We start from the raw sequence: 19,883 nt of genomic DNA, 5'->3' as shown, positions 1-19,883 counted from the left end.
CCCATACAGGCTTGGTGTCATTCCAAGTCATGGAATTTTTGGAAGCATTTTTTAAATGTTTCACTCTCGATATCAAGGTTGTGGTGACATTGTAAGGTAAAACATCAGGTACAGTGTCCAAAAAAAGTATTTGGACACTTGAAGCACACTTAAAAATGTATATACTCTGTGTGTGTGTGTGTGTGTGTGTGTATGTGTATATATGTGTATATATATATGTATATGTGTATATATATATATATATATATATATATATATATATATATATATATATATATATATATATATATATATATATAAAATGTATGTGTATACATTATTCATATATACTATATTTATTCATATATACTATATGTGTGTATATATATATATATATATATATATATATATATATATATATATATATATATATATATATGTATATGTGTATGTATATATGTATGTGTGTATATATTTGGGTGGGTGTGTGTGTATGTATGTGTATATACAGGTGCATCTCAATAAATTAGAATGTCGTGGAAAAGTTCATTTATTTCAGTAATTCAACTCAAATTGTGAAACTCGTGTATTAAATAAATTCAATGCACACAGACTGAAGTAGTTTAAGTCTTTGGTTCTTTTAATTGTGATGATTTTGGCTCACATTTAACAAAAACCCACCAATTCACTATCTCAAAAAATTAGAATACATCATAAGACCAATAAAAAAAACATTTTTAGTGAATTGTTGGCCTTCTGGAAAGTATGTTCATTTACTGTATATGTACTCAGTACTTGGTAGGGGCTCCTTTTGCTTTAATTACTGCCTCAATTCGGCGTGGCATGGAGGTGATCAGTTTGTGGCACTGCTGAGGTGGTATGGAAGCCCAGGTTTCTTTGACAGTGGCCTTCAGCTCATCTGCATTTTTTGGTCTCTTGTTTCTCATTTTCCTCTTGACAATACCCCATAGATTCTCTATGGGGTTCAGGTCTGGTGAGTTTGCTGGCCAGTCAAGCACACCAACACCATGGTCATTTAACCAACTTTTGGTGCTTTTGGCAGTGTGGGCAGGTGCCAAATCCTGCTGGAAAATGAAATCAGCATCTTTAAAAAGCTGGTCAGCAGAAGGAAGCATGAAGTGCTCCAAAATGTCTTGGTAAACGGGTGCAGTGACTTTGGTTTTCAAAAAACACAATGGACCAACACCAGCAGATGACATTGCACCCCAAATCATCACAGACTGTGGAAACTTAACACTGGACTTCAAGCAACTTGGGCTATGAGCTTCTCCACCCTTCCTCCAGACTCTAGGACCTTGGTTTCCAAATGAAATACAAAACTTGCTCTCATCTGAAAAGAGGACTTTGGACCACTGGGCAACAGTCCAGTTCTTCTTCTCCTTAGCCCAGATAAGACGCCTCTGACGTTGTCTGTGGTTCAGGAGTGGCTTAACAAGAGGAATACGACAACTGTAGCCAAATTCCTTGACACGTCTGTGTGTGGTGGCTCTTGATGCCTTGACCCCAGCCTCAGTCCATTCCTTGTGAAGTTCAGCCAAATTCTTGAATCGATTTTGCTTGACAATTCTCATAAGGCTGTGGTTCTCTCGGTTGGTTGTGCATCTTTTTCTTCCACACTTTTTCCTTCCACTCAACTTTCTGTTAACATGCTTGGATACAGCACTCTGTGAACAGCCAGCTTCTTTGGCAATGAATGTTTGTGGCTTACCCTCCTTGTGAAGGGTGTCAATGATTGTCTTCTGGACAACTGTCAGATCAGCAGTCTTCCCCATGATTTTGTAGCCTAGTGAACCAAACTGAGAGACCATTTTGAAGGCTCAGGAAACCTTTGCAGGTGTTTTGAGTTGATTAGCTGATTGGCATGTCACCATATTCTAATTTTTTGAGATAGTGAATTGGTGGGTTTTTGTTAAATGTGAGCCAAAATCATCACAATTAAAAGAACCAAAGACTTAAACTACTTCAGTCTGTGTGCATTGAATTTATTTAATACACGAGTTTCACAATTTGAGTTGAATTACTGAAATAAATGAACTTTTCCACGACATTCTAATTTATTGAGATGCACCTGTATATGTGTGTGTGTGTGTGTGTATGTATATATATATATATATATATACACACACACACACATATATATATATATATATATATATATGTATGTGTGTCTGTGTGTGTGTATATATATATATAATATATATAAAATTTGAAAATGGCCTGTTATCCTAGTAATCTTACCAAATGTTCATGGATTCTATATACATGATCTGTTACAAATGGTAAAATGTAATGATGCTTGATAACATTATTAGAGGTATCATTGTTAATATACATAATAGCCTAATCCTGTACATTCTTATTAGTAAACAAAAGTGTTTTGGCCAAGATAACACGCATACTCACAACCCATCTGAAATATTTATAATATCTTTGATATCTGATTTTAAAGCCTAACTTTAATAACAGATAACAAGTACAGTATTGCATAATACCAAATAAAAAATAACCCCACCAGCATCAGATTACATTAAAAAGGCATTTGACTAAATGACAACAGACCTGTGTTCCAGATTCACATGATGGATTCAAGGCAGTAAATATACCATAAATACCATACCAGTTTATAATGGATGTGTTCATGTTTTTAGGTACATTAATACATATAAGAGCTGAGGAAAAAATAAAATGAGTTTTACATTGCAGGATCGAATGCATCGACTTAAACTATAAAATCTTGCTTTTGGTGGTGCGGAAGATTAAGAAAGGTGGGCAAATAGAGTGTGCATTTGAATAATTCTATCAGTCCAAAACAATACATTTAACTTAAGTCTTCCTTCACATTTTGATGCACAATTTCCTATATTCTCACGTGTCACTTTACGCTTTGGACAAACTAACAATTGCATTTCGTTTTAAAATGACATTTAACAGAGTAAAACAGCTGACAGGTAAATTAAACATGTAAGGAACACATTCACCACAACACAAAGTAAATTAAGACCCATTTACTTGGAAGAAAAGATAGAAGGGGAATAGTGTTTTATCTTTATTTCTGGTAAAGATCCCATTGCTTTTCCACCACTACTGTAGGTGTCCATACTGAAGTGCTAAATTAAATGTAGTAATGTTCAAATGGGAAAGATTTCAGTCTCCATAGGGAGAGAATGGAGCCCTGTTATCCAAACGGTGAGGTTAGGGAGGGGGAAAACAAATATTAAAGAGACTTTGGCAAAAATAAACCATCTAATCACTCAGAATAAAAATAAATCATATAAAAATATGAATTACATTCAAGCACTGAGCCTGGTACTGATCAGTCAATATTTCTCTTTTTGTCGCTTACACAACTAATAACTAAATCGCTTGTAAACGCAAAATCCAGGTAGACAAAAGACTGACCTCTCGTTATAGTCCATCCTGTTGCATTTGGTATAAAAACAAATTTGAGTGCAAAAACAACACTTACACACTCACTCGCACGATCAGACAATTTGCTTGCTTTAAGCTACGTTAAAAAATAATAATAATAATTCAAACTAACCATAAGATTGTTAATACTATTATTGCTATCGCTCTAGATTCAATTCCAAACTTATGCGCTCTAGTGTTTCGCTTGTAATTAGTAATAAAAATACAATTATCATAAAACATTTATTACTAAGACCTGTCGGAGATAGACGCTATTAAGAGGGATATGTGTGCTGGACACGTGTTCTAGATAATGATGTGTCATTCTCCGATATTTCAAGGCGCACACATACTTTTCTATTTCTTTTTCACCTGAGAGTTCATTCTGATACCAACCACAGAGACAATAATATATTCAATATTAAAACAGCCTAATTTGGACACATTTAAGGCAAGAAACATACTTTATGCGAGTGCACATACGCAGATGCGAGCGCTTGGCCAACGCGCTACTGTGTGTTAATGTGGCGGTAAAAAAACCTCAGTACTCAAATGGGGGATTAAAATACCTTAAAGGTGCTGTAAGCGATTTTAGCGTTCTGAAGCTTTCACGTGACTGAGCTATTGAATTAGCCACGCCCCCTCATTCCAATACCCCAACCTCCAAAGATAATTTTGAGACCAAAACAGAGCAAAAGAGCAGCATTGTTACACAATAGCGCCCTCAACTGACAAACATTATGAATCAAATACAACACTATGAGAACGAGCAAAATGATTGACAGGTAAAAAGTGTCAATGTCCGCAGACACATTTTTGTTTGTTGATTACAAAGTCTACAGCTGTCACAGACACAGCTGAGAGTATCTCAGGCCACTTATTTCATTAATATCTTTCAGGGAGTAGGACAATTTTTTGCATACCTTTCCATGAAAAAAAATCGCTTACAGCACCTTTAAAACAATGACAGATTTGGTTTGAACATTGGGAGGGGGTGGATCATTTCCATGGATGCTTTTAACATCTTCACTGACTCCACATATGACGAAAGTTTCGTGTAGGTAACAGACCTTCAGACCGAAATTGCACATGTTGTCAGCCACTGACTGTCTTGTGAGACACAAAGTTTTATTCCTGCAGGGGGCGCTTGATGCACTGAAAACTGAATTTTTTCATCCCTTTAGTAGTTATTTTTTTAATACAAACTGATAATTGCAAGGATTCATACCTGTGAATGACAATTTGCTTCAGCATTATCTATAAAAGCATAAAAAATAACAATAAACCACTGTAATTGGGCCACCCTGGCCAGCGCCGAGAAATTGAGGGAATTGCGTGACATTAGTTGGGCAATACCAACTCGTACAATGGAGGGGGACGTTTTTTGTCTGATTATGACAGACTCACAGTTACGCAATTGCGAGGTACCTCGTACTAAATTATTTTCAGCGTTGATAAAAAAAAATATATACAAACAACAATAGATGCATGATTCTAATCGCCACCTTCACAAATTGTTGATTTGAAAGAGAAAACGCACCGTAAAAGCACCAGTTCACACTAATGAACACTATAGCGCCCCTTGTGGCAACATTGAGAATTAAACGTGTACTTGCGTTGTGTAAATGCGAATTATGAATTACGTATTGCGGTCTCACACATTTCGGAATGCAACTACGCATGACATCACTTGTGTACAGTATGTTTCGGCCTTAAAGGAATAGTTTACTCCAAAATAAAAAAAATGCGTCATTATCTTCTAAACCTCATGTCATTCCGCAGAAGTCAGTCATACAGGTTTGGAACGACATGGGTGAGTAAATAAATGTTTATTTTTGGGTGAACTATTCTTAGTAACATTAAAAAAAGACAACATGTATACAACCAAACAAAACTATTTTTAGAGACCCGCTCCCAATAATTAAGCTCCCAAGCAAAAAAGAGGAAGGTAAAACAGTACAATAAGGTTGTATTGGTTAACATTAGTAAATGCATTACATATGATGAACTAACAATTAACAATATTTTTTATAGCATTTATCAATCTTGGTTTATGTCAGTTCAGAAATATACTATTGTTAATTGTTAGTTCATACTGCATTAATGTTAACATAACTGTAAATGTAAAAATCATGTTAACTGTGTAGTTAACTAATGTTAATGAATACCACCTTATTGTAATGTGTTACCAATACAGTATGTATATGTATGTGTTGTGTAGATGCTAGATGGAGCTGGTAACATATGTAGTGAAAACTTCAGTGCAAACAAATCAGTACTGAAATAAAATCAGTACCACAACCAAAGACTACAACATAGAGAAATATTGATCAGCCACTCTAAACACAAACACACGCTCTCTTGCCGTATTCTTAGTGGAAAATACTGGTTCAAAAACTAAAACATAACACTATAAATCACACTTGTAAATGTACCTTTCAACCACAGCATGTTTATGCATATGCAAGAGTTCACCTGTCTGTGTAATGTATTCTAGTTACAAAACACACTCATTGACTGAAGTGGGGCTGTTCGCAGAGGGTTCAAAGGTCAGTATTTCCATTTAATGGTGCAAATGTCTTCATCGGGAAAGATACATCATTTTAGTACCACCCACTGATGCTGGGATCATTCACAACCCCACCCCCACAAAAAACCCACATGACTACAGACCAATGGGAATAGTGAATGCCAGAAGGTGGGGAGACATGTGAAAACAGCTTTAAACATGTTATGGGTGGAGCAACAGCTGTCATGGGGATACATCAGCAGGTAGAGAGGGTTCTTTGAAATGCTGTTACATTGGGTCTTTACTACTGGAGTCATCCCTGTAGAGTGAGACAGAGAATGGGACACGTTTAGTGATTTTTAATACGTGTACAGAAAATTTGGTCCCACTTTATATTAGTCTTTAACTACTACATACTAACCCTTACCTTAAAGCCCATTAGTGACATACTTTATTTACCAAACCTTTGTAGCAACAAATGGGTCGTTGAAATTTAAGAGTCATGAATATCAAGATGTATTTATCCGGTAACTCCATTTGACCTGAACAAAATTTGCATTTTTTTTTTTTAACTAAACTAAAGGAGTCCAACGGTACGGAGCCCCTTAGAGGACAGGGCGGGATTTTTTTTCTGAAATAGTTTTGCGTGCCCTCGCAATAAATGTACCATTGTTTTACTATAGTAACCATATTTTAATCTTGATGTTCGTAGAATACCATAGTAATAATACAGGAAAATGAAAGCTATGGTGATAAATATATTTTTTTGATTATTATGGTTTTACTACAAATACCATGGCATCTGTAGTAAAACCATGGTAACCACAAGAATTACCATGGTTAATCTATAGATAAACCATTGTTACTCTATGAATACGGTATCCTGTATTAAAGTAATCGTTTCCGCTAAAAAACAAAAAAATTAAATGTGTGTATTAGAGTATGTATACCTGACTGTTTTCTCAAGTTTAATGTCTTCCTTGGCACTGCCTGGGGCAACCCTCTCTGTGATGATGTTGGTTTTGTCTTCCTCTTCCTCACTGTCTGATCCACTGGAGCTGCTGTCAGACGCAACCAGTGGAGCCTTCCTCGCCCCACACACACTCCACACACACGCAGATGAGCCTTTAACTGTAACACACACATGGACTGATGGTAATGTGCTGTTATCCCATCAACAACAGAGTGAAAACATATAGTGATCAGAAATATTATAAATAATTTAAACAAATATATTTATTACATTAAATAGTGATCAGAAATATAAATAATAAAAAGTATATATGCATTAATAATAATAATCATTTATTACATTAAATAGTGATCAGAACTATTATAAATAAAAAGTATATATGCATTAATAAGAATTTATTACATTAAATAGTGATCAGAAATATTATAAATAATTTAAATATATTTATTAATAATAAGAATCATTTATTACATTAAATAGTGATCAGAAATATTATAAATAATAAAAAGTATATATGCATTAATAATAATTTATTACATTAAATAGTGATCAGAAATATTATAATATATTTAATATACGATATTCTCTGCGGCATCCACGCACAACTCACCACACACCCCACCGAGAGCGAACCACATTATAGCAACCACGAGGAGGTTACCCCACATGCCTCTACCCACCCTAGCAACCGGGCTAATTGGTTGCTTAGGAAGCCTGACTGGAGTCACTCAGCACGCCCTGGATTCAAACTTGTGACTCCAGGTGTGGTAGTCAGCGACTTTACTTGCTGAGGTACCCAGGCCAACTTAGTGTCTGTATTATTAATAATACTAATAATTTATTACATTAAATAGTGATCAGGAATATTATAAATAATAAAAAGTATATATGCATTAATAATAAGAATTTATTACATTAAATAGTGATCAGGAATATTATACATAATAACAAATTAATTTATGTATTAAGAATTATTTATTAGATTTAAAAGGGATCAAGAATATTATAAATAATTTACAAATTAATAAATGTATTATTAATAAAGAATAATTTACATTAGTGATCAGAAATATTATAATTAAAACATTTATAAATGTATTAATAATAAGAATCATTTATTACATTAAATAGTGATCAGAAATATAATTTACAAATTAATATACTGTATGTATTATTAATAAGAAGATTCATTTATTAGATTTAATAGGGATCAAACATATTAAATAATTTACAAATTAATATATGTATTATTAATAAGAGTAATTTAATACAGTAAATATACAATCTATAATATAACAAACATTATTAATAATTATACATTAATAATGTATAATTATATATTGTCATGTATCATATAATAAATTTATCAAAATAAAATAATAATATAATTTATAATATTATATAAGATAACCATTCATCATTATTATATACATGATCATTTATAATATAGCAATAACAATAATAATTATTATATTAAGCTATATAATTCATAATTTAATGTAATAAATTCAGTCCCTCCTTTAAATATTGTTGTTATTCTTATTAAAAAATAATATTAATTTTGATGCAACAATTTGAAAGACGCTTTGACAAATTATCAGAAATATTATACATTTAAAATTAACATATTTATTAACAGCAATTGTAGTAAAAATAACAATTAAATATCTAATAATTTTTATATATATTTATATTTTATTATATAAATAAATATTTACTGAGAAAGGGCCCTAAAATAAGGACAATTTAGTATATAATAACTGAAATATTTACAAATATAATGTTTACATTGCATATACATCGTGTACATATATTGAGGCAGCAGACAAGTAAGCAATCAGACCATAAAAAAAGTGTTTTAAAGTCAAAATATTGTTTGTTTTATTTCCATATTATTGAACATAACCCTATTATTGGCTTATTTACATCTGAGCTACTTTTAATGGTTGATCTATGTACTGTACTCATGCATCAGACGGATGCTTTTGGGGAGTCATAAGTGATGTGTTTTTAAGTTAAATGTAGTTTAATCTTAATAAACTGCTAGAGAAACATTAGTAAGTCACTCACTTTCTTCCTTTTGGTTCTGTTTGTTTGGATTTTCCGAGTCCACCGGTGAGATGCATCTGGGCCCTGCATCTGAACTGCACAACACAAGATAACGTTCAGTACTGCATCACGCTATATAAAAAATCAAACACATTCACACTCACCAGCAGAACGACTGGAAGTCACCAAATGTTGCCCATCCTTTCTCTTCCGTCTCACTGAGCTGTGCTGTAGAGTTGCCCCACACGCTGGAGCCCGTATCTATAGCAATACTCGCAAAGTCCCGACTGCCGAAGTCATCTTCAAAACTCGCTATCCATCCAGGACCTGCTGAGACAGAGAACAAGAGAGATGGTTAATATGCAATCTGGGTTGCCATGGCGTAGGGGTTTGTTTATCGGGGCTGGTAATCGAAAGGTTGTAGGTTCAAACCCCTAAAGGAGTCTCGATTAACAGGGAACCCGATGACTGATACTTAAAATAAAGAAAACTGTACAAATGTATTACCACTGTACCCATAGTAAAAATATACCAAATGCTGCTTTGGATAAAAGAATAATGTAATAAATGTATTATTTGTACATTTAAAACAAATCCCAGATTTCCATTTATTTATTTTCATTTTGTTATATGAAGGTCTCATTAAAACTGAGTTGGAAACATTTTACCAGGCCTTCATTTATTTTTGGTACTTTTCTAATAACTTGTATATATAGATTTTACTGTTTTAGCCTTGTCCCAGACCCAGACTCTGATGAAAATACATTATAAAAATATAAATTATTACATGTTTAAAACTATGATAATTTAAACAAAGGGTGAAATAAAACAAACCATTTCAATATGAATTGTTTGAAAATTATTTCTATATTTCTATTCTAAATGGTCATTTCCACCACAGCAAACAATTTTACCCCAATAAAATATTTTCAAAAGTTAGTGTACTTGTTAACCAAGTAGACAAAAGTGTGCATGCTTGAGATGATATATGAGACATGTGATGTTTAAAGAAAACAAAGGAAAATCAAGGTAAATATCACTTGTGAGAAGAATATTTCTATTGGGCGTCATTTCCAATCAAGCTGTAATTTTGCCAAATTACACAATAAGTGTGAAAATATTATTTAATTGTGTGTTTATTTAGGATACATAAAATGTTAGCTTTGAAAATAACTTTAGCAAGACAAAAGAGTAGCACGCTCAATTTCAAAAACATTAAAAATGTCATTTCCAGCACAGAATTCTATTAAACACAATACAGAATTTGAGATGTGCTGGAAATGACACTGTGGTGGGCATAAATTACATAAATCTCCTTTGATGCATGGACATTCACTGTTGGACATTGTTAGCAGACACATTACATAAACTAGTGAAAAATATTTTAACTAGATTTTACTTTCTAGAAGCCGACAGTGCTGAAAGTGTCTTAAGTTGAAGAAACACTCATATATGAGCAATAGTTACAGTGATGTTTGCCTTAGCAAACACCACAAATAATTCATTTTCTTTCAATTATTACAACAGATCAGGAGAAATGTCATTTGCATACTCTGAGGATCACTGGACTTCTTGTCCGTGACTTTATTCGTGATGTTCTCTGGCATTTGTTTGGAATCTGGAAACCACTCGAGGTCAGGTGACCCCAGATGCCTCCGAGAGCCGCCGTCTGCCTCACTCTTCTGAGTGTTTGTCACCAGTCCAAACCTGTCAATCAAAACACACACATCACAGTCAAAGCAATGGCTGTTTTGTACTTGTGTGTGTGTGTGTTTCCACAGGTTCATGTGTGTGTTTGGACCTGCTTCGTGCTTTCACTTGTGTCGAGTAGTTAATTTCTTTATCCTCCCAAATATCTTCCTCCTCCTCAGCTTCATCAAACTGCCGAATTCTCTCTTTTGTGCGAGTCTCAAAGAGTCCAGAGCTCGCCTGAGTGAGTGAGACAGGAAGCGTCAATGAGTGACAAACACAGAAACAAAGACAGGCTACAGACAGAAAAACTCATAAGGTTTGGAAATAATAAATGACACAGAATCAGTTTTAATCAGGACTCACCCCCTCATCCACAAGGTTAAAGTTGATCTCTGTGATTCGATCAAATGTGGCGCTGAATGAAAAACAGAGATGCAGAAACTTGACTACAACATTATTACCTGTTAAACCTGTTAAAGAGTTCACCCAAAAATGACATTTCTGTCATCATTAACTCACCCTCATGTCGTTCCAAACCTGTATGACGTTTATTCTTCTTATATCAAAAGGAGATATTTTAAAGAATGTCGCAGTTGATAGTGACTCACTTTAAAAGCTTAAAAAAGCACCCAAAGGTGTCATAAAATAGTCCATGTGACTCGTGTGTCATATTGCAAGCCTTCTGAAGGAATACGATCAGTTTGTATGATGAGCAGACTGAAATTTAAGTCGTTATTCACTCATAAATCAAATCAGTTTTTGTTAACTCCTGTAAACATGACACACATATCCAATATGGCGAAGCGTCAATAACATCAAACCTCATATGACACACCATCAAATTGCTTTTGTATGGAAATCAGCGATTGCGACACTCTTTAAAATATTTGTTTCTTTGTTCCACAAAAGACAGAAAGTCATATGGGTTTGGAACGAGTAACAAGTACAGTATGACACATACATGAAATTTATATTTTGATTTACATTTATGCATTTGGCAGACGCTTTTATCCAAAGGGACTCACAGTGCACTTATTACAGGGACAATCCACCTGGAGCAACCTGGAGTTAAGTGCCTTGCTCAAGGACACAATGGTGGTGGCTGTGGGGATTGAACCAACAACATTCTACTTACTAGTTCAATGCTTTAGTCCACTACACCACCACCACTCCACTTTTATTCACAAACGTTACCAAGAACAGGTTCAAAATAAGATAACTTCAACAAACTATGCCTTTCTTTTGGGAATTAATATGCATTAAGAAAAGAAAAAAAAAAAGATTTAAAAATGACAGTAAAAAAACAAAACCTTTGCACTCACCCAGAGCTTACACAGAAACCAATACTGGCGGCATTAGGGTGACACCCATACAGAGCTATGATTTCTTCTGTTTTTGTGTATATCTCAAACAAAATCTACATAAAACAAGACAATCTGAGTAAACACAAAATACAGTTTTTAAATGATGTTATTTATTGAAGCAAAAAAGTTAACCAATACCCAAATCTGTGAAACTGCATTCATTATGGGGTTCAACTGGACTAGACACACTCAGACCTGATTACTGCCAGCCCTGTTCAATCAAATCAACACCTAAATTGAACTTTTTCAGCAGCATGAAGTCGGCTAAAAGATCTCACTCAGTAGCACACTGTGCCAAGGTTGAAAGAAATTCCAGAAATGATGAGGAAAAAAGTGATTGAAATACATCAGTCTGGGAAGGGTTATAAAGCTATTTCAAAGACTCTGAGACTCTAAAAAACCACAGTGAGAGCCATTATCTCCAAATGGAGAAAACACACAGTAGTGAACCTTCCCAGAAGTGGCCGACCTTACAAAATTCCTCCAAGAGCAGAGCGACAACTCATCCAGGAAGTCACAAAAAAGCCAAGGACAACATCCTAGGAACTGCAGGCCTCTCTCGCTGCTCATAACTCCACTATCAAAAAGACACTGGCCAAAAATGGCATCAAGTGACGAGGCAAAAACCACTGCTAACCCAGAAGAACATTAAGGCTCGTTTGAATTTGGCCAAAACACACCTTGATGATCCTCAAAGCTTTTGGAAGAATGTTCTGTGGACTGATGAGTCGAAAGTGGAACTGTTTGGAAGACAGGGGTCCCGTTACATCTGGCGTAAATCAAACACAGAATTCCACAAAAAGATCATCATACCTACGGTCAAGCATGGTGGTGGTAGTGTGATGTGTGTGGATGCTTTGCTGCTTCAGGGTGACCTGCAGTAATTGAGGGAAACATGAATTCTGCTCTCTACCAGAAATTCTTAAGGAGAACGTCCGGTCATCAGTCCGTGAGTTGAAGCTCAAGCGCATCTGGATTATGCAGCAAGACAATGATCCAAAGCATAGGAGTAGGTCCACCTCTGAATGGCTCAAAAGAAGCAAAATTTAAGTTTTGGAGTGGCCTAGTCAAAGTCCTGACTTGAACCCAATTGAGATGCTGTTGAAGGAACTTAAACGGGCAGTTCATGCTCAAAAACCCTCCAATGTGGCTGAACTAAAGCAGTTCTGCAAAGTTGCAAATGTTTGAAAACTGTATTTTGGGTTTACTCAGGTTTCCTTTGTTTTATGTTATATCTCATTTGAATATCTAAAACAATTTAGTATGAAAAATACACCAATAAAAAAAATAAAAATCAGAAAACAAATACTTTTTCACAGCACTGTATATACACCGATCAGCCACAACATTAAAACCACCTGCCTAATATTGTGTAGGTCCCCCTCATGCCGCCAAAACAGCGCCAACCCAGAATAGTACTCAGAACTCAGAATAGCATTCTGACATGATATTCTTCTCACCACAATTGCACAGAGTGGTTATCTGAGTTACCGTAGACTTTGTCAGTTCAAATCAGTCTGGCCATTCTCTGTTGACCTCTCTCATCAACAAGACATTTCCATCCACAGAACTGCTGCTCACTGGTTGTTTTTTGTTTTTGGCACCATTCTGAGTAAATTCTAGAGACTATTGTGTGTGAAAATCCCAGGAGATCAGCAGTTACAGAAATACTCAAACCAGCCCGTCTGGCACCAACAATCATGCCACGCTCCAAATCATTGAGATCACATATCTTCCCCCATTCTGATGGTTTATGTGAACATTAACTGAAGCTCCTGACCCGTATCTGCATGATTTTATGCACCGCACTTCTGCCACACGATTGGCTGATTAGATAATCGCATGAATGATTGTTGGTGCCAGACGGGTTGGTTTGAGTATTTCTGTAACTGCTGATCTCCTGGGATTTTCACGCACAACAGTCTCTAGAATTTACTCAGAATGGTGACAAAAACAAAAACATCCAGTGAGTGGCAGTTCTGTGGATGGAAATGCCTTGTTGATGAGAGAGGTCAACAGAGAATGGCCAGACTGACAAAATCTACGGTAACTCAGATAACCGCTCTGTACAATTGTGGTGAGAAGAATATCATCTCAGAATGTTATTCTGAGATGCGGGTTGGCGCTGTTTTGGCGGCACGAGGGGGACATGCACAATATTAGACAGGTGGTTTTAATGCTGTGGCTGATCGGTGTAAACTCTGAGTCTACATAAAGGCTAACACATTTTTATAATTTTGCATGTTTTTATTTAGAAAAACAAGTGGTGAAAATTGAGTTAAGAAAATGCACTTTGCCTGTATTTAGAGATTTAACACATACTGGTCTGATTTGCTTCCGAGTTTCTCGTACCGCTTCGCATTTTCTTTCAGAGGGAACATACAGTATTCAGCGTTGCCCCAGCAGACAAATACACAAAGGAAAATTCATTTGCAATATTCGAATAGCGATTTTAATAGTCGACTAGCTGGTGCAGAATGAGTACTCAATTAGTCGATTACTCATGCACATCCCCAACTAAAACCTGCCCAATTTTGCACCTTTGACATAAAAAAAGCTATTAAAATAGCAATGCTGCTTTAAAATGCTTTATTTTACACATATAGACTTTAACATATATTTAAAAAAAGAACAAACCTTATTCTAATTGATGTAAACCTTAAATATAAATGTTTTAATGTACCATCTAAATGTAAACTTTTGCACAGGAGTCACCTGATGCTGCCATCATGCTCCCCAAATTCATCATCATTTAGTCCAAACTGATCGACGAAGTTCGCCGTCATCTGTTGAAGCTGATAATCAGAGAACACCTGTGATACGAAAACAAAGACATGCATATATAAATAAAATAAATGTATAAAATAAAAAAATAGTTGAATCAAAGAATGTATTCATTATTTATTTTGATAAATGCAGACAGGCTATTGTGAGGACAGCTATTTCCTGTCTAGCTGAATAACTGTGTTTGATCAGGAAGTATTCTGTAAATAACTAAGACATTTTAGTCAATTTTAAAATTGGAGTCACTGTGCATATAAAGTAGTATTAGCCATGCACAACTTGCTCTACTTGTATAATAAACTCCTCACAGAGGATTTGTGACCAAGTGCTCACCTGATGGGGGACGGCACAGTTTTACCTGCGTATATCTGTGTATTTGTGTATGAACTCTCACCAGGTCTGCTGTATTCTTCATGTTAGTTTCTGCTAGTGTTTCATTCACAAAATGTTCCCAGCGTCTGATATAGTCCTCGGGCAACTCTATCACACACACAAACACAACACATTAGTTAAAGAGACATTCACCCAAAAATGAAAATTCTCTCATCATTTACTCACCGTCATGTCATTCCAAACCCATTTGACTTTCTTCCATGGAACACAACAGAACATTAGCCTCAGCCGCCGTTCACTTTAATAGACATTCTGACTAACATCTCCTTTTGTGTTCCACAGAAAACAGAATGTCATACAGGTGTGGAACAACATGAGGGTGAGTAAACGATGACAGAATTTGTATTTTTGTCTGAACTATCCCTTTAAAAATGTATAAACCACACAAACACCCTCACAGTGTGCCAGATACCTTTTATTAGTTGCGTGATTTGGGTCTGTTCTTTGTCCTGTTCTTTCTCTGCGCTCTGCACCACTGTGTTTGCAATAAGGGTCAGATGGCCCATATACCCTCGTCTCATGCCTCCTGCCTCCCTGCAATACACATAGACTTCTACAGTACTGTGCATGCCATAAAATACACACTTCTCAGCTCAGAGATGTTTAAATTTGCCCTTACTGTGTTTTGTCATTTTCTTCCCAAGCATCCAAAATCCTCTGAACCAGCCTGCAGTCCTTAATCAGCTGCATACACACACACACACACACACACAAATATTATACCTCAATGAAGTATATGCATTATAATAAATATAATGTATTTATTTTAATTTATTTTTTAATAGCCAAACAAGTGGAATGACGCAAAAAAAAAAAAAAAGTGAGAGAATGGACTTTTATTTATTTATTATTCTAATATGGTTTCGCCTACTGTCCACTATATATGACTATTAAAATTCTGTATCAGAGAACACATTAGTACCCATACACATACTTACATGCTTTATTAAGTAGCGTGTGAATCTGTCTGAGTTTTGTGTGTCTGTCTCACTGGGATGGGGCGTGTCTGAGCATGTGTTTTCCTGTTGAATTTGAGTCGGATCTGGACTGTCCTGCATTGGTCGGTTTAGTGGTGTGTTCTGGTTAAAGATGGCAGAGACACACTGCTCCACTTGGGCGTGTAGGAAGTTATTCCAGGTGAATTTAAAAAACATGTCCTATACAGAGAGAGAGAGAGACATATTAAGCTTAAAAAAGTTTTTTTACATGATCTCACAATTATCACTGACAAAAGAAACAGAACAGTCAATCTATAACATCCATTTTGTACGGCTGTCAATGTAATTTACATATATATTGAATTATTAATATAATTATATATATACTAATATATATATATATATATATATATATATATATATATATATATATATATATATATATATATATATTAATTTAATATTTAAATAAGACAATTTTTAACTTGTTTTTTTAATATAGTAAATAATAATTATTATTATTGATTCAATAAACGAAATAATTACAAATATAATAAATATAACAATAATATAATTGAACCACCTTTATTTTGGGGGCCTTGCTTAGCAAATATTGATATTCGATTATTTAATCTGAATATTATAAAATGAATTAATTTTAAAAAATGTATTGATTATTGATTTTTTTCAATATTAAAAATTAAAACATGCAATGTGATTTGTAATTTTGTCTATGCGTACAATAATATTATAATGATACTAATAAATATAATATGATTTATGATAATATGATAAATATAATCTGAAAAATTATATAAAATAATATAAAGAAAAAGGGAGAAACATTATTTAAAAATCTTTATTTTATTTTATTCACAGATAAACAAAAACTGATCTAATAATATTAAAATGAAAAATAATATGAAATAATATAAAGAAAAAGGGAAACATTATTTTGAAGTCAAATTACTATATTTCACTAATGAACCAAAGTTTTAATCTAATATTATATTGAAAAAAAAAAAACTCTCTAAAACAAATCCCTATTCAGAAAGTTCCTAAAATCGTACATTTCCCAGTTTCAGTTTTATTTTTATTGCGCTAATCGCAATAGAAATGAATAGCACTATTTAGTGCACTAGCCAAAGGTGACTATGACAAGGAAAAAACTCTCTGTTTTATAATGTTTCAAAAATATTTTAGTATGACTCGAACTCTTAGAGATTAAGAAAGGTTCCTTGTTTCTTGACCCATTGTAAAATTAAGGATGACTCTCACCAGTAGCAGGTTGATCATGTTCAGTCGGCAGAGCTCGTGGTGGATTCTGGGAGCTCTAGTGTACAGAAGAGCCGCCATCAGTCTGCAAGCGTGCAGTCGGGCGTTTCCAAACGGCTCCTCCAAAACACCCAATGTGGTCAACATCACACATTTCTGAGTCAGAAACACATATAATGTAAACATAAATGTACAGTAGAGTACTTATAGACTAAATCAAACAGCATAACAACGTATTTTCGCATGAAACTGAATATTCAGCTGGAAATATGTATAATGTAAAAATAAAAAAATGTATCCATCAGGATTTGATTGGATCAAACATGTTAGGCTTTCATGTTATCTTTAAGATATTATGATCAAACTGGAGGAGCAGACCAACCTTGGGTGGGTTTAGCAGGAGATGATGGAAGTTCTTTAGATGTGGCTGGATGCCCATTAATATGCTGTTGTTTACAGTGTTAGACTTTTCCAATCCCTGAGAACACGGGTCAATCACCTGCTTAATGCTGTTAAACACACACAAACATCAGTAACAGTGAATGTCTGTGCAATGAAATGTGTGTCTATGTGTGTTACTGACCCTGATCTCTGAGTATCCAACAATGCGAGTAACACTTGCGTTCCGTAGACGATGCAGGCTTCACTCCTCTCTCCTCCAAACATGTTCTTTAACAGGGCCTCTATGTTCTGCTGCCTAAGACACACACACACACACACACACACACACACACACAGTCTGGTCCACAATGAAGCTTATTCTGGCCAAGAACCGCCCAGACAGGAAGAGACCATCTAACCGACATGTAAAGGATTAACCACAGTATGTTTCTGACATTAGACACACCGGTAACTCTGAGAACAAAGCAGAATAGTCACAACTCCGCACACTTACATCTCTAGTGTTGTGAGCAGAGGGTCGGGGTCTGATGTCTCCTGCATCAGACTGGCCTGATCTCTGCTCAGACGGATGATGTCACACAGGGTCTGAGACACATTCGACTGCCTCTGTGAACACACAAACTCAGCACATCCATGAATGCTCTTTTCCGTCAAATTTTACACATGACATACTTCACCTTTAAAAACATAGAACTGACCTCATCATCATTCTGAGGGTGTATCAGCTCGATGAGTCTCTGCATCAGCTTCTCTTCATTCAGCCACTAAAAAAACCAAAGGTTTTGAATTAAAACAAATACATACACATAAATAAAACAGTCTGTAGTGTCCACTCACATTTAGCACTTCCTGTCTGAGCGAGGTGGGCTCCACACTGCTAATCAGACGCAGCAGTAGATCCATCATGGCTGACGTGTCCATGTGTTTCAGCACCAGTCCGATGAAATCCTGCTTTTTCTTCAGGAAAGCGATCACCTGATAAACAACATTAATAAAGAAGACGAGGATGATATTGGAACAAACAAAAGAAAACAAAAAGAAAACAGAGACCCATACAGTATTTACACACCTGCTCTGTCTGGCGGCTGATGAGGTTGCCGAGAGTCTTACTGAAGAATGATGCCAGTAGAGGGTTCAGAGGGGGCGTCTGCTCTAGAAAGCTGTACAGTGTGTTCAACAGAGACTCGTCTCCGCCCACTTTATCGTTGATGAGGGACACATCACACGTCAACAACTCACATGCTATATTAGCATACCTGTGTGAGACCGAGTGAAAGACAAAGTTTACTGTACATGACAAAATATCATGACTAGTGGTTGACCAAAATGGGGTTTTCAATGTAATTTAATTATAGGAAATGAGACATCCACAAAATTAAAGCCAAATCAAAATTTTGATTATTCTCCACAATATTTAGTCAAAATTAACTAAAAATGTGCATTATCCTCAAAATGACCCAAAAAAGGTTAAAAAGGAACCTGGCTGATAATTTCCAAATGAAAAAAATAAAAATAAAAAAAAACCTGTCAAATCTTTGGACTAGACAGGTATCGGTTGTTTAATCAGCTTGATTAATTATCTAAAAATGGCCCCAAAAAAATAAATTGTAAAATGGACCCAGAAGATAATCTGAAAATGGAACCTGGTCAAAAATCTCGAAAATGACCAAATATCGGTCAATCAATGAACCTGGCCAATAATCTCAAAATGACCAAATATCGGTTAATCAATGAACCTGGCCAATAATCTCAAAATGACCAAATATCGGTCAATCAATGAACCTGGCCAATAATCTCAAAATGACCAAATATCGGTTAATCAATGAACCTGGCCAATAATCTCAAAATGATCAAATATCGGTTAATCAATGAACCTGGCCAATAATCTAAAAAATGATCAAATATCGGTTAATCAATGAACCTGGCCAATAATCTCAAAAATGATCAAATATCGGTTAATCAATGAACCTGGCCAATAATTTCAAAATGACCAAATATCGGTTAATCAATGAACCTGGCCAATAATCTCAAAATGATCAAATATCGGTTAATCAATGAACCTGGCCAATAATTTCAAAATGACCAAATATTGGTTA

General features: G+C 35.1%; 1 protein-coding gene across 2 annotated transcripts in view; it reads right to left on the bottom strand.

Moving 5' to 3' along the window:
- Nucleotides 1-2,406: 2,406 nt before the first annotated feature.
- LOC127456437 (serine/threonine-protein phosphatase 6 regulatory subunit 2-like) overlaps nucleotides 2,407-19,883 on the bottom strand; it is a 31,622-nt gene continuing 14,145 nt past the window's right edge. The window contains exons 4-22 of one of the 2 annotated variants that reach the window (XM_051724939.1): nucleotides 18,857-19,043; nucleotides 18,625-18,762; nucleotides 18,486-18,551; nucleotides 18,281-18,393; nucleotides 17,969-18,082; nucleotides 17,768-17,894; nucleotides 17,389-17,541; nucleotides 16,111-16,329; nucleotides 15,792-15,856; nucleotides 15,585-15,706; nucleotides 15,174-15,259; nucleotides 14,711-14,808; nucleotides 10,995-11,046; nucleotides 10,741-10,868; nucleotides 10,492-10,646; nucleotides 9,104-9,266; nucleotides 8,961-9,034; nucleotides 6,868-7,066; nucleotides 2,407-6,236 (exon numbers count right to left, since the gene is read on the bottom strand). In XM_051724939.1, coding sequence (XP_051580899.1) covers nucleotides 6,206-6,236; nucleotides 6,868-7,066; nucleotides 8,961-9,034; nucleotides 9,104-9,266; nucleotides 10,492-10,646; nucleotides 10,741-10,868; nucleotides 10,995-11,046; nucleotides 14,711-14,808; nucleotides 15,174-15,259; nucleotides 15,585-15,706; nucleotides 15,792-15,856; nucleotides 16,111-16,329; nucleotides 17,389-17,541; nucleotides 17,768-17,894; nucleotides 17,969-18,082; nucleotides 18,281-18,393; nucleotides 18,486-18,551; nucleotides 18,625-18,762; nucleotides 18,857-19,043 — 2,290 coding nt within the window. In that variant the 3' untranslated portion in view covers nucleotides 2,407-6,205. The remainder of the gene's footprint in view (nucleotides 6,237-6,867; nucleotides 7,067-8,960; nucleotides 9,035-9,103; nucleotides 9,267-10,491; nucleotides 10,647-10,740; nucleotides 10,869-10,994; nucleotides 11,047-14,710; nucleotides 14,809-15,173; nucleotides 15,260-15,584; nucleotides 15,707-15,791; nucleotides 15,857-16,110; nucleotides 16,330-17,388; nucleotides 17,542-17,767; nucleotides 17,895-17,968; nucleotides 18,083-18,280; nucleotides 18,394-18,485; nucleotides 18,552-18,624; nucleotides 18,763-18,856; nucleotides 19,044-19,883) is intronic. The other variant, XM_051724940.1, reaches the window with a different exon arrangement.

This window comes from Myxocyprinus asiaticus, chromosome 18 (genome assembly GCF_019703515.2).
Source record: "Myxocyprinus asiaticus isolate MX2 ecotype Aquarium Trade chromosome 18, UBuf_Myxa_2, whole genome shotgun sequence".
Lineage (NCBI taxonomy): Eukaryota > Metazoa > Chordata > Actinopteri > Cypriniformes > Catostomidae > Myxocyprinus > Myxocyprinus asiaticus.
This window is presented reverse-complemented; position numbering and strand designations above follow the sequence as displayed.